General features: G+C 47.5%; 1 protein-coding gene across 4 annotated transcripts in view; it reads right to left on the bottom strand.

The window, feature by feature from the left end:
• The window catches only part of PRRX1 (paired related homeobox 1), an 80284-nt gene extending 66479 nt beyond the window's left edge, over positions 1-13805 (bottom strand). Inside the window, exon 1 of one of the 4 annotated variants that reach the window (XM_081824586.1) lies at positions 12324-13805. In XM_081824586.1, coding sequence (XP_081680712.1) covers positions 12324-12564 — 241 coding nt within the window. In that variant the 5' untranslated portion in view covers positions 12565-13805. The remainder of the gene's footprint in view (positions 1-12323) is intronic. The other 3 variants (XM_006736378.3, XM_031031289.2, XM_031031288.2) reach the window with 3 other exon arrangements.
• Between the last annotated feature and the right edge of the window lie 1490 nt (positions 13806-15295).

The raw sequence follows: 15295 nt of genomic DNA, 5'->3' as shown, positions 1-15295 counted from the left end.
AAAAGGGATCAGGAAGGAAATATTCAAGTCATTTAACAGTAGCTCCCTAAAACTTTCCAAGCCAGTTTTCTTCTCTGTAAAATGAAAATAATTATGCTACCCCGACCTACTTCTTAGAACTGGTTTTATAAAACATAATGGCATTGGTCTATGTTCTTGGAGTTTGTGAAGCAGTTTAATATTTTATGTCACTTTATTACTCATATTATTAATGTTATTAATTCTTTAAGACAAAGTAAGACATTAATTTATACAAGTAATCAGGGAAAAGAATTAAATCCTCCAGCAGTCTGAGTATATATAGTAATTCAGTTAAAATGATTGACTTTAAGGCTTGTCCAGATACAGCTGGAATTTCCTAGCTGTTCAAGGTAGCCCTGATTCTCCAAACCAAAAAAATCCAAAACAGAGCTGAAAAAAAGATATTCTTACCACCCTGAGGAAGGAGAATGTTGGGGTAAAGGGGGATAAGAAAGGCATAAATTTAAATAGTACTCCATATATTCTGAGTAAAAATGATCACGCCCAGAAAAATCTCTTCTTCCCTGAGGGAAACTAAGAACAGACTCATAACAGTCAAGTGTGCAGTGATATTATGTTCTGTTTCTCTTGTCAGAAGGGATTCAGCCTTTGAAATATGTGTAGCAAAACTGCAGATTTCAGTTTCATGATTAATGAACTAAATTACATTTTATTTCTTAAATGTGTTGAGGATTCATCCTGTGGTCTTCCCTCAAACTTGAGTAGAGCTGCTGAACAGCACATCTGGTTATAGGCAAAGAGCTCTCTGGGTGGTTCTCCTTTCTTCCCTCAGAATCCTCAGAAATAGGCAATGCGGAGAACTGCAGAAACTTTTATTGGGCAAGTGTGGTTTTTTAATCCTTGAAAATCATGATTACTCTCTCTGTTCCCCCTTTCCCATGAGAGGGAGATCAATTACTAAGATATATCGAATTCATAATTTAAAAATTTTGTTCCACACGATTTTACATCACTTGATAATACTTTCCCTAAAGAAAATATTTGCATTCATCAGGCAAATATTTTAACATCAACTTGCCTGGGAACGATTTTTAAATACACTTCATAATAACAATTTATATTTTCTCTGCAATTATCACTTTAAATAAGGGCTGTGGCACTGTAGCCTTTCGTATATGGATAAATGCATTATTTTTTTTTTATTTTTGTAAGTGCTTCTCCTATCAAAATACACTACTGTGTGCTGTCACTAGTCTACCTGATCATCATCCTACAAGGTACAGAGAAATAAATGTCGTTTTCCTCCTCCTTTTTTTACAAAAGCATTGTATGAGTTTTAAAACATTGAAAAAAAAAAAAGAAAAAAAAAACTTATAAAACCAAAAGTCAAGAGCCAGAGATCTACAATAACAGAAAATGTACAGTCCCTTAAGACATTTTCTCCTTAACAGTTTTATGGAGCTCTTCCTTACTAAAACTAATTTTTGGAGCAGTAGCTCTCCAACTGTGGTCCCGGAATGTCCTTTAAGTATTATGCAGGCTTTTCCAATTTCAAAAGGAGACATGTGCTCATGTCTAGGGAAGGTTCCCAGCTAGAACAAGCAGAAAAGAAAAAGAAACTGTTTACTCTGAAGGTCTTTACTGCTGGGAGTGGACCCACCGGAACCCGAAAACTCTGGGAAACGGCCGTGACGTCACAGCTCCCACAATCCTTGGGGAGGTGTTATTTGTTGTTTGTGTGTTTGTTTAATTTTTCTGATAAGAGCAAGTGGGCTACATGTTTGTGTATTTTCTTAATTTGGGGTGAAACTCAACCTTTGAAAATGGGATGAAAAATTCCTCCGTTGATTTAAGAAAAATTGGTAATGGAGAATGTTAATATAAAAATTGTGTAAAAAATAAAAAGGAAATATTTTAACACCAAACTACAAACTGCGTCTATTTCGGGGTAGTGAAATATGGGTGACTTTACTTTCCCATTTAAACTTTTTAATGTAAAATAATACATTTTCTAAAATGAGCATGTATTGCACTTTGGCATTATGCTTATATTTAAAAAAAAAAATTACTCGCAGCTAGAAATTGCAAAAACAGCAGAACCACACTATACAAAAAAAAAAGAAGAAGAAGAAGAAGAAGAAGAAGAAGAAGAAGAAGAAGAAGAAGAAGAAGAAGAAGAAGAAGATCTATTTAATTTGCTTACTGCAGCTTTACTATATACACTGTGGAATATGCCTCTCCCCTACTCCCTCCCCCCAAAATCTCTAATCTTAAGAAAATCCTCAAGGTTATATTAACAACCATAATATATTTAGAAAATAATTAAGCAATACTTGTAAAAGCGCTAATTATTTCTATAGTAAAAGCATCGAGGGAAGGGGTTTTCTTGGTCTAAAATGAAGCTGAACAAGCAGCAGAACCTTGAAAGGTAGCATGGGTGGGTTTGCAAAAAAGAGGTAGAGAGCACGAAATTTCCTATGAGAAGTCAGAGAAGCAGAAAGGGGACTAGAGGACATGGGGAAATGTCCTAGCCTAACTAGCATACTAGGGAAAAGTAGGGGAACAGTTCTGTTCTCTGTGTGAATGGCAGGTTGCTGGGACATGAATGGAAATATAGACTATAAAAGGTGATTAAAAACAAAACAAAACAGGACAAATAATTTGGTCCTGAGAGGGAGGCAAATCATGAGAGACTGTTAACTCTAGGGAACAAACGGAGGGCTGCTGGAGGGGAGGTGCGTAGGGGGATAGGGTAACTGGGTGATGGGCATTAATAAGGGCATTTGATGAAATGAGCATTGGGTATTGTGCAACTGATGAATCATTAAATTCTACCTCCGAAACTAATAATATAGTATATGTTAATTAAGTTGAATTAAAAAAAATTTTTTTTAAAGAATAAAAAGCAATTGTGAGTCCTAAAGAAGAGAGCCATGATTTTTAAAAAATGTGTTTGTAAAAGAATGCACTAGCATGCCTTCTATTCATTCAGCAAATTTTCCTTGAGTATCTATTATATCCACGCTGTGCACCACCTACAGATAGGAGGACAAACATGGATTCAGGGAGACCCAGTTAGTTAGGAGGCTGGTACACAGTACAGGTAAAATATCACAGATTTTTAAGAGGAGATGGATTCAGGTGATTTTAGAAGGTAAACTTGTTGAGATTTGGACATGGACTGGACAGAGGTAGAAAGGAAGGAGTCAGGATGAGTCTGAAATTTCTGAGTTTTGCATCCCCATGTTGTGATACAGAAAAACAGGAAAAGCTGTAAGCGGATCAGATTGGGGAAAGGGAGCTCATCGGTGCCATGTTTTGTTTTTGAGTCTGAAGCACTTCTGTCACGTTCACATGGAAATGTTGAATCGGTAGCTGCACATATGGACCTGCTGTGAAGCCGAAACCTGGGAATCTTCAGTATGCAGATGGTTGCTGAAACGGTGAGCCTGGAGGAGATCTCCTAGGCAAATGGTATAAAGTGGGAAGGGGAGCGGAGGGGACCCAGTGCTTCGGCTGGATTTGAAAGGGGATCCACTAAAGATGGGGAGGTGATTCTATCACTTAAGCATTCACTGAGCCAAGGCAACAGCTTAACAGCTATCCCAGTGGTATAGGACTACTGTGATCCACACCGGTATTTAGGGAAGTAGACCTGGCAGAAAATGGAAAGAAAGTCACAATGTACGTAATTCCTGAGTGTTACCTCCCACTCTGGATTAATGACAGTAAGTTAATGCCCAGGTATAAAGCATTAGATTCAATACCTATTTCCATTGGAACTTTCAACTTATATGTATTCATGAGTTACCTGAAAAAGAAACAGAACAGTAACCAGCTCCCCAAACCTCTACTCCCAAGAAGTCTCTTAAGTGGGCTATTATAAAACGAATTATCAGAGAGGAAAAATAAATGAAAATGCTTGGTTGTGTTATATATCATTGAGCTCAACGGCTATCTCCTTTTCTGAGGATTCTAGAAAACAGCATTTAGGAGGCGTCCATGGCCTCTAGGCACCAGTTTTCTCGGCAGCACACATCTCTGGGACAGCCAGTCGGGGCACAGGGCATGCAGAGAAGACAAGGATGGTTGACAAAGGCAGGAGGCTGGACACTGATTCCTCCAGGCCCAGGCCAAATCCTCCAAGCCCTTTGCACACTGGCATGAATTTGTGTGGATAAATACAATGGAAACTTGAGCAAATGGGGTTGTCTCTATATATATCCAAAGTGCTGGCTAGGCCTTTCACTTTGCCTCATAGTCAAGCTGATTAAACTTAGCATATCCTGGCTCAAATTCTGATTGAGTCGGGCCCCTTGGCCTTTAAGTTATATATCTGAATCTTCTTTGAAAAGGTTTGGCCTCCCCATATATATTTAGAGTACTGGGAGAGCGCCCATCTGTTTTTATGCTTATTTATAACTACACCACCTTCCAGCACTGTGAGGTCCTTTAAAATATGACATGACTGATGATGAGAAATTAAGTGAATGGGGTGAATGTTCTTGCTCTCAGACAAACGTTTGTGGGAATGCAATTTCCCTTGCAGCTCTGGCCTGGCACTTCTGTTTCTAGTGAACACCCAAGCTCAGATGATCTTGGAAGGTATGTATTAACCACCAACTCTACGAAGAAGACAAAGTATTCATTCTGCCAGTTTGTTGCTCCCACTGTTGCCTTGCCTTGTTGACCTCCAAATTCAGGGTGTGGTAGGGAGAGAAGTAGAAAATCCCAAGATTTACAGAAGGGGGTTAAGAATTTTCCTCATATGTCCTGTAAATCACTTGAAACTCTTGCCCAAAAAGGGAGGATGAGTGGAAGCCACTGTCTTAGCCCACACAAGACTTGGGGTAGCTATTGTCCTTCCTTTGAAGGAAAGAGGGTATCCCTAAGCCCAGGGCCTACCTCTAGGATGGCCAGGGTCTGCCCTATGTGAAGACTGGGGTCCGATGAGGGTGGGTGTCTGCAGCCGTTCCTAACATGCCGCACTCTAGCTCTCCAATCTACCCCTCCTTCTTCAAGCACCCGGAGTTTACATGCAGAAATGTCTCGCCCACCTCCACAGAGACAAACGCTCTCCTTCCCAGGCACCATCCCTAGCACCCACTGACCCAGGGTCATCTAGTCCCACTAGGGAGTACAGGGAGAGCGCCCCTCCCCATTCCTGCTCGCCCTGGAATCCTGAGCACCCTCATTTCAAAAGCAAGCCTGCAAGCTAATTCCATGTTTCTGTTAAAATGCGTGTCTAGCATATAGTTATGCAGTCCCTGGAGTGTCTTCATGACATGGATATTTCCTATCTTTTGCTACTTGTATAGAAGGGTCTTCCAGCGTGTCGCTCTGCTGACAGAGTCCCAAGTTTTCTGAAGGCAGGGTAGGTCCCTCCCAGGCCTAGGAGGAATGCGCCCCCTTTCGGTAGGAGAAGGCAAGCAGAGGCGCGTCTGGCAAAGCTCGCGGGTACATTCCACCCTGCCGAGAGTTGCACCTCAATGCCCTTGGATCTGGGAGGACGAGGGCTGAGGTGGGGAAGGGGTGTTTGCATCTTTGTTCCAGTCGGGATGGAGGACATTAAAATCTAAGATACTGTCGAGTTCTGCTTTAAAAGTTAAAATTTTCTTCTTCACTGAATTTCTGTATTAACTCTTCCCTACTCCCTCCCTCCTCCACCCCCTAAAAATGGTGAGATTCCATGAGAGCCTGCTATTCAGACCGAGTGCGATCTCTATTTCTGCACAGAAGTTTCGGTATAGTCTCTCCTTGCCCGCCCCTGAAGACCATTTCCAAACACTTGCAAATAGCTCCAAGCAGACAAAATAGGAACCAGAGGACCTGTCCTTGTTCTTTATAATAACTCGAATCTTAGGGATTCGAATTAATACACATTTTTCAAATTCATTCCTCATTTGAAGCTAAGTCTGGGGAAATCAATAGTAGCAAAAATAAGCCTCAAAGTTCTTGGGAATTAGAGCTCTCTCATTCCATGGTGCAGGAAAGGGGCTGGGATATCCATTACCTGAGGACTGAATTCTGGTCATGACTTTATTCCTATATCTGAGAACTTGCAGGAGCAGCAGAATCCTTAAGATTCTGATTGTCCTTGGACTCTTCTGAGAAGTTGTGTGTGCGATTGATTTGTTCTGACAAGTTTTCTTTATTTTCTCTCATAAAATTTCCTCCCCAACCACTGTTTGTGTTTTTGTTCCCCACCTTGCCCTTAAAGTGACTACTGTCCTTGTACTCGTCTTCCCAGATTTTTTTTTTTCAAGAAAAGTGGCTCCAGGACAAGTGAAATGTAGTGATTTTTGTAAAGTCTAAATCTAAAATTGATAATTCACAATTTTCTGTACAGCTCCTTCTGTAAGGCTGCCTCACTAAATTAGACAAATGACCACGCCAAGAATCTTCTAGTATTAGGACCAGGGTGGAGACATCTTACTCAAAAAGTTCTACAGGCGGAAAACAAACCCGCTAACCCCCAAACACCAAAGACTGTCTCCTCAGATATCTTGACAATGTATCTCCGCATTTATTGACTTAATAAGAAACAGCATTTAGAGAAAAGGAGGTTGTGGCAGTTTGTCGATAATGTTTTTCTATTTGAGATCGTTTTTAATGAGTGTTGTTAGCCTGCTCATCAAGCTATTTGAATTTACAAGAATCCTAATTCTTGTGGATTAAAATTGATGCTGTCGACATAGACATCCTCTTTGTATTGTTGAAAAGAAAGTTAAAGGACACCAAACCTATGGGGGTGGTACTGGGCCCTGCATCAAATTAAAACAGAATTCGAAGCAGAGCACCTAATCAGATTACAATGGCGTGGACTCACAGGTAGTTCTGTAAATGTTTGGACACCGAGTGGACACGGGAAGTTAGCCCCTTATCCCAGTATTTCCTGTAAATATCTAATCTCTAGCTCAGAGGAACACTCCAAGAATCCTCTTGATTCACCTTACGAATTGGTTTGAATAAAGGATGCTGAGCACCCAAGTTTTACTTTTTCTTCGGGGTGGAGCTCTTCCCCAAGAAACTCTTCCACCCCTTGCCAAAAAAAAAAAAAAGAAAAAGAAAAAGAAAAACGCAAGCTTTATCTCCTTCTCTATAAATACTACTCCCCCAATTTAAAAAAAAAAAAAGTGATTCCTATGGCTTCTTCTAACTCCATCTCTCAAAGAATAAAAAATAGATTTTCTCAGAACCGTTGAAAGCTGACCCCACCAGGAACAGGAGACACGCGGGGATCGCCGTGCACACGAGGCGAGCACAGACTTGCAACACCCCTGTCCCCGAGTCCCCTGGCGTCCCTGTGAGGGAGCAGAGTTCTCCTGGAGCTAGTGGCCTGCTCCTTTGGCGCGCCCTGCTGAAGGAGGGAGCAGGTAAACAGGGTATTACAGGAGAGGAATTGTAAAAGAAACACATCTTTGAAAATAAAAATCAAATGGACCTCTAGTTGAAAATCTACAGATAACCGTTTGAAAGTGTAAAAGGGCCTCGGAGGTGGCTGCCGGCGGGGAGGGCCGTTCAAAACTCGGATCAGAGCGAATCGGAGCCAGAGGAGTAGGAAGGTATCCTTGGTTCTGAAGCTGCTGGAGTTTTTTCGCAGGGGAAGGGTGTGTGTGACATCTTGTTGGTTTGGAGATGATTTATTCACTCCTGCTGTAAAATCTAAAATGACGCCCCTGGGAAGAGGAAGGAACTGCCGGGCTCCGTGTGATCCACGGCTGCCCGCCTGATGCTCCTATGTTCTGACCTAAGCATGTGGGGGACTGTTAAAGCCGCTGTGCCAAAATGCACGGCTGCATGACACCTAAGGTGCGGCAGGGCGCTCCCGAGTCTCGGAAAGGGCTCCGTCCGAGAAATGAAGGGGGGTGGGCGGAGGCAGGGGCTCACGTCCTCTAGAGCTGGACGATCTGGAGCCCCAGAGAGTATTGGCTGCCTGGGGCCTCCGACTAATACGGACCCAGATCCCTGACCTTCACACTCCAAGCTGCCCTTCTACCCCAGGAGGGTGGGAGTCACCAGACAGTCCATTTTTTCCAAAATATGAAGAGGAGGCCATCCAGCGCCCTGCCCCTGCCTGTAAGATAAACAAGATTTACCACCTCTTCTCTGAACTTGACATGCGACCGTGGGGACTCAGTGACCTACCTTGATCCTGGATTTCACTGCCTCCTATAAAGAGAAAAAACTTCCAGGCTACCCTTAAAATGATATATTTCGTTGGCTCCCCTTTGAATCAAGATAATTGAGGCCCAAATTCAGAGTACCAGCACCGACTCCGGGGCCCCAAGGTTGTGCTGCAGAAATTCCTGGCGCCCTAGGTGTTACAAACGCTGAAGCTCCAGGGAAATTGATATTCTGAGGTGTATTCCAACTAGGGAGCACCCTAGAGAACGTTCCCGCTCCCCCGGGCTTACCTCTGGGGTGGTGGTGGGGGTGGGGGGAGTTGGCAGAGCTGGGCCAGAAGAGCGTGGAGGGAGGATTGGGCGGGCAATTCCATCGCACCGCGTTTACACCTCTCCCTTTGTGACAAATCGATTTCCCGCGCCACTGTTCTGCATTTGCAACCCGCCGAGGCCGGGGCCCAGCTGCGCCCCGGTGCACACTTAGTACCAGCTTGGGAGTGTGTGCGTGTGTGCACGCGTGTCTAATTGACTTTCCGTCTACCTTTTTATGACTACATGTGTTTCCAACAAAAGGTCTTATTAGGACAATCTGGTTTCACTAATTTAGAGGTTGGGAACGTGGAAGGCAGGCGCTTTTTTTTTTTTTTTTTTAAGAGTTTGCTGAAGTTCAGATTAAGAAATGACAGCGGGATGCACTGTCCTCCTAGGAGTAGGTCTGCCTATTTTTATGACCTGTTCCTCTTTCCTCTCCCTGGCTTACCCTGTTCTACCCCCCCTTCACACTCCACACTCCCCCATTAGCCACCGGATTCCTAACTGTTAAAGAACCATTTCTTTTAAACACTTAAGGCATCTGAACCCAGAAGTCTGAGACATTTACTGGGCTGGGAAAATCAGTAAAAGGGAAAAGGGATCATTCTACAGAGAGCAAAGTGGAACGAACATCAGCCAAAGGGGAAACAGAATTGTGATGAGGAGTGAGGGAGATTAGCAAGAAGCTCTCGCTTTCGACCATGCTAAGGTCAGCCCAGGTGGTAATTGGAAAATTTGCAGGATTAGTGTAGATGGAACGAACCTGTTTTATTAATTTCAGCTGAAAAGAAAATTTAGGGAGGACATGTTTCCATATAGCTGGAAGAGTAAACCATGTCTTTTATGTGTTTCCCATCTCTTCCAAAGGAGATTATGGTTTTCCCCTCTGGGGTAGACTCCCAGCAGGCTGCAAGGGGCACCTGATTCTTGGTGCCCCTTTCAGGCTCCGAGCTCCGCATTAGTCCTGATGCCTGAAAACTCCTCTCCTCTCCTCCCCTCTCTGATTCATAGTCTGAGCCTCACGGTCCACTGCAGACTGGAAGCCTAGCAGGGCCCACCGGTCCTCACTCAAGTAGCTCAAAACAGCTCCCTCCGCAACCCTTGATGGGGGACCCCAGGACTAAGGACAAGGGTCCTCCTGGACACTATCGCCCCACTTACCAGTCCTTCCTATTGTCATCTCAGAGATGAGTGAGGAGGTTTAGGGAACATTACTTCTAAAAGCAACAACTATTTGTTAGAATAGGCCCCAGCCATCTCAAGAAAGCAAGGCCTAGCGTGTTTCTCTGCTACTTTCAGAAACCCAAGTGTCGGTCACTCTGTCCCCATCACCTCAGTTTGCATTTCTGCTACCTCCTTCTGAACTGTCGACCATCCTTCCTTAAGCATCCTCTTCCTGGCTGGTATTCTACCTTAATTTCCTTTCCGGGCCCACTCCCCACTAGGCCTCCTTCCTCCTTGCAACTTGGAGATGTGTGTGCTCCAGAATGCAGCGGGCAGGTACCCGGAGATTTCATCCCCTTCCCTCGGGACACACGGTCCCCAACTTAACCCGCTGCCCTTTTTTTGTCCTCGAGCACCAGGGCGGACACCACGTGCACTGAGCAACCTCAGCCACACCAGGCCTGGGTCTCACAGGAGTCAACCCTGGGCCGCCTCCCCACCACCATGGGCCACCTCCGCCTCAGCTTCGAGGGTGCTTCTCAGCCGGCCTCCGTAGCCCAGTCTCCTTCCATTCGCACTAAAAGGCCACCACGAACCCCGAGCTCCCTTCTGGTGGCGTCTCCTTGGAGCCAAAGGGCAGGAACGGTCGGCGTCCCTCCAGCCCTGTAGTATGCTGTGCCCATGGGGCGGCTCCGGCCGCTGGGGCTTGCTGTGGCCACCGGCCTTGGGCCTGCTTTTCACATCCCTCTGCTTGTTTTAGGGGTAAAGCAACACTGGCTGGTCTCTCCCGCCCCACCCTGGTCCTTTACGCAGCAGTTTCTTCACGACCCTGTTTTCTGTTGTGGGTGCAGCCTCCAGTTTTCCGAACAGTGATAAATGTTGCAATTAATAATTAACCATGGTGAAACAAGACCAGCAGAAGGTGCAGAAATCAGTGAAGCTGGGTGATAGGCACTTGGAGATTCCGAACACTATTCTCCCTATGCTTTGCATATTTAAATTTTCCCTAGTAAAATGTTTAAAAGCAATCACGTTATTTTGCTGTGCACTTTCCTGGAGTTCAAAGTGTCTACGCAAACAATTAACTCATGCTGCAGTATGAACAACGCGCCCCCCCCCCCCGCCCCAGGCACCAATATCTTCAACAAGGAAGCCTCTGCGTCTGTGCCCAGCCATTACCTGGGACTTGGGGACACCAGGTCTTCATTCCTCAGAACTGGCCGCCTTTCTCTAGTGACAGACCAGGGCAGATTACTCTCAGTCTAAATTCCCCATCGCCTTCTGCCTCTGGGAATACCTAGGGTGGATTGACCCCAGTTCGATTTTGGCTAAAAACAAAAACAAAAACAAAAACACCCTGAGGGGATTCTAGGTCTGGACCAAGGAAACTGGGCAAGGGGCAGGCGGCCTGCCAGAGAGAGGGGCTCTCCTTGCCGCCTGTTTCATTGAGGCATGCTGGGTTCCCACCGCTTTGCCAGGGCCTTGCATCCAGCTGTTTCTGGGTCCTGTTTGCTTTGTCTATCTATTTCCTGAGAGTCTGATATTGGCAGTTTTTTTTTTTCAAATGATGGCATGCCGGCGGGGTCTCCTGTTTCCAGAGGTTCCAAATTTGAACAAAATAACAGTCTACAAATAATGAAATGGAAAAGAATTTGCCTCGTTTTAAAAAATTCCAGCCAAGTTCAGACTCTTGAAATCTCAAGGAGAAAATATCAAGCCCCATGTCACCTGGGATGATTCCAGTGACAGGTCTGTTACAGACTCCAGAACGTATGGATACACTTGGGAGTCACCTTTTAAGGTACGGTTAATAACGCCAGGCGAGATTTCCATGGGGGCGCGATATCAGTCGGGAAGGATGGGAAAGGGAGACTGCATGGACTTTTCCGGAGGTCTGAGGGCCAATAGGGAGAGCTCGTCGAATGTGACACCAGGTTCGGCATTGGAGCCCGCACTTCCCCCGCGCATCTCTCTTGTGCGGGACGGAGCGGGGCGGGAGCTCGGGTTTCACCCCAAAGGACACTCCCTTTGCTTCGCCCGCTTCTTCCCGAGGCACAGGCCTTTGATTCTGCCGGGGGTCTCAAACCCATCTGCAGGTGGAGGGCGGCAACAGCAGAAGACAGAGAGCAGCTTGGCTGCTGGGGCTGGACGCTCCAGCGCGGCCCCTCCCGCACGCCCCGGCCTTCGGAGCCCGCGCTCGGTGTGCCGCGGGAGTCGCGCGGGTCTGGCTACTGTGCGCGGTGCCCTCCGCCTCTCCGCCCGCCTGCCCCCGACCCACACTCGCGACGCGGGAGAAGCCCTCCCGACCCAATTCGGCATTTTTAATCCGCTGCCTTCCCAAACACGGCAGGCTCCCCGACTTTACACCCTCTGCGACCTTTTCCCTGCCAGCCCGGTTGTCCCTCATGCAGGAAGACCTGACAGCCGTGCTCGCCGGGGACTGAGGGGCAGCCCAGTCGGCTTCGGCGAGAGTCCGCGGAGGACAGAGTCCCCAACCCCGATTTCAGGGCCTCGGGGCCTCCCCTGCAGCGCGCGCCCGGGCTCTGCCCGCCCGGGCAGATCCCTCCTTTCATCATCCTTTCCTCCCTGTCTGTGACTGGCCCTTCCTCCGGCCACTGCCACCACCTCTCCTGGCCCCCGACTTTCTCCCCCTGGTCCGGGCGGGCTCCAGGCGCCCAGCGGGTACCCCGGCCCCCGGTCCCGGACACACACTCCCGCGGGCATTCGTCCCTCACTCACTGTCCTGCTGTGGGGTGTCGCTGCCGCTGGTGAGTCCCGGCGACTCCAGTAGGCTTCGGCCGGCCTCGCCCACGCTCTCGTCCGCCTGCGCCGCCACCATGTCCCCGGCTTCCTCCAGGTCTAGCAGGTGACTGACAGAGAAGTTCTTTTTCGCCTGCAGGGTGTCGAGGTTGCCTGGGCTGTCCAAGCGGCCGCCCAGCGCCGGTTGCCGCTCCAGAACGTGCCCGTAGCTGGAGGTCATGGTCTCCCCCTCCGATCCCACCCACCCCCCTCTTCCCGCTCGAATCAACACCAAACGCTGTGGGCGCGAGGGGGGGAGAGGAGCCGAGTGGGGAAGAGAGAGGGGGGAGTGGAGAGAGAGAGAGAGAGAGGGAGGGGGGGGAGAGAGAGAGAGAGAGAAGGAGGGGAAGGACAAAAAAAATTGGAAAGAGGGCGGGGGACCCCCTTCTGCAGAGCAGAGCGTTTTGCACCAACAGCCTTCGAAAGCCTCGGTTGCTTTCCTGAGGCCAAGTCCGGCGCGGTCCAAGGATATAATCCACACCAAAAAATAAAATTAAAAAGTCACCCTATGTTCAAGTCAGGAGCAAAAAAAAAAAAAAAAAAAAATTCCTTCCAGCTCTCCAAAAGCGTCCACAAGCACACACTAAAAATAATAATAAGGGGGAGAAAGGAAAGGGGAGGCCAGCAGGGCGGGGGAGTTAGGCAAACAGAAGAAGAGAGAAGAAGGGGAAGAAGGGGTGGGAGAGAAGAATCAAAGTGGGTTTTTTTTTTCAAGGTTAAAAAAGTTATTCCCAGGCAAGAGTTCAAGCACCAACAGAAGAAGGCTTGTTCCAGCTTTAAAACATCTTCAAGAAAACGTGTTCCCCCTCTCTGCACTCCTGTGGATTCTCAGGAGTGACTAAAGTTTCAGGAGGAGAGGGTGATGTCTTGCAGATGTATTGGAGAGCAGGATTCTCACTTTACTTTTCGTAAGAAGGAAAAAAAAGGGCTTCAAGAGTCCGAAGGAGGGTGGTGGTGGGGTTCCCCCCTTTCCCTTCTCGCTCTCCCCCTCTTCTTGCTGAGCTCCTTTTTCCTTCTCAGTTGGATCAAGAAGCTCTCTGGCACTTCAAAAGGCACAAACTGGCATGCAGAGGAGGCTTTGTAGGGAATACAAGAAAATTGGAGACCCCTGGGAGGGCAGATCTCGACTTAATAGGAGCCTGTAATTACGTGGCAAAGCCTTTGTGCGGTGCCTGACGTTTTACAGACCCCCTTTCTCCATCACAATCTCCTTCTTCCTCCTTTCCCTCGGACCAAAAAACAGTCTGATTAAGAAAACCCCCTTTGCCAACATCTGAGCCAGAGAGAAAGAGAGAGGGAGGGAGCGAGAGAGGGAGGAGGGAGCGAAAAGGGAGGGAAGAGAAAGCGAGAGAGCCCCTTTGGATTTTTAAAGTAAAGGTCTAATTATCATTCCCCTGCAATAGTATCACGGGGAGAAAAGACAAACTGAAACCCACAGTCACTTCAAACGGGCTGATTATATTGCTTGGGCATTAACTCCTCCAGATTTGTTTAAGATCCTGTTGGAAAATCTCATTTGCATGTTTTGATAACAGCTGCGGGGAAACTTGTTGGAAAAAATCCACAACTATCTCAATCAAATTTTCTTCTCTCTCTGCCTTTTTTTTTTATTATTTTTTTTAGCTTTTCCTGTAGTTCTAACAGTTTTGGGGGGGTGGGGGTGGGGGAGTGTCTGAGAGAGAACGAAGGAGAGAGCAAGCAAATTAAGGCTATGTTTGGCTCCGTAGAGACAGCCTATTAAATAATGTAATAAAATAACAGGAGCGATAATAATGGGAGGCTCTCCCACGCTCCTCCGCGAACCAAAGGCAGGTTAAGGGAGATCTAGAAGGCGCCGAATCGATTTGAGCCTCTCGCGCCGCTAGGAATCCCGGGGCCAGGGCAGTAGGAAATTTACATATTTATTTAGCTGGAGGAAAGGACTCTAGGACTGTAGCATAATTGCTCCCTCCTCCCCCCACTCTGGCCAATTTCGTAACCTCTTCCGTGCGGCCAAGGTCGCTTCCCTAGGCGACAACGCTAAGCCGGGAGGGTCGCGTTGCCCAGATGAGAAGGAGGCAGGGGCATTCCTGGAGCGAGGGGCCGGGCTAGGGTTCTGCGCAGTTCACGGTCCTACCCGGGTGCCTGGGAGGGCGGGGGAGGGGCCGTAGGAGGAAGGACAGGGAGGGATAGAGGAACCCCCAAGTCTACGGATAATGCTCTGCCGTCCGTCTGCTGAGCCCTAACTTGACAAGGAACAGAGAGGTGCTGAGGGATTTTTTCATGACCTGTTGGAATTTGGTAACAGCTTTAATAGTCTCATTAGAAATGAGTTACTATATGACGAGTAAGTAAAATATTAAGTGCTTATTTGTGGCATTTTATGTTCTTCAAACATATATACACACACATACATACTTTCCCATTGGCTTGATTACTAGACTTTTCCCCCCTTTTCCCCTTCTATAGCCAAGAGGCTCGACTGGAGAGAAAGGGTCCGAGTGTGTGTAAATGGTTTCTGGGCTCCAAACGGCCATAGTTAGCCCAGAACTCCCAGCCCTGATCTGGGAAAAGAACATTTGATGCCATCAAAGGGCTGCAGATTGAAACCAGATGTGCTCGCCTCGGTTCTTTCCATGCATTTAATTAAGGAGCCGGGATGGAGGAGACTTTTTCATCATTAGTCCACCCACTCCCCCCACCCCCATTTCCATCCCCTCGCCCTCCCCTCCTGCCCGCTCGCACCCCCGACCGGGAGCCCAAAGCCCCGCCAGCGCCGAGCCGTGCGCCGCGCCCGTCGCTCCGTCTCCCCAGCGGTCGGAGCTCTAAGCAGTAAACATCTGTCCGCGTCTGGGCCGGTGCGAGCCGCGCGGCAGGGCTAGCGGGATGCTGGTGGGAGGCGGACGCGCACCCGGGTGGGCCCGCACCGAGTG

The sequence above is a fragment of the Leptonychotes weddellii genome, chromosome 6 (genome assembly GCF_054177405.1).
Source record: "Leptonychotes weddellii isolate Sample4059 chromosome 6, ASM5417740v2, whole genome shotgun sequence".
Taxonomy (NCBI): Eukaryota; Metazoa; Chordata; class Mammalia; order Carnivora; family Phocidae; genus Leptonychotes; species Leptonychotes weddellii.
Note: the sequence above shows the minus strand (reverse complement) of the source record. Positions and strands in the feature narration are given on the sequence as shown.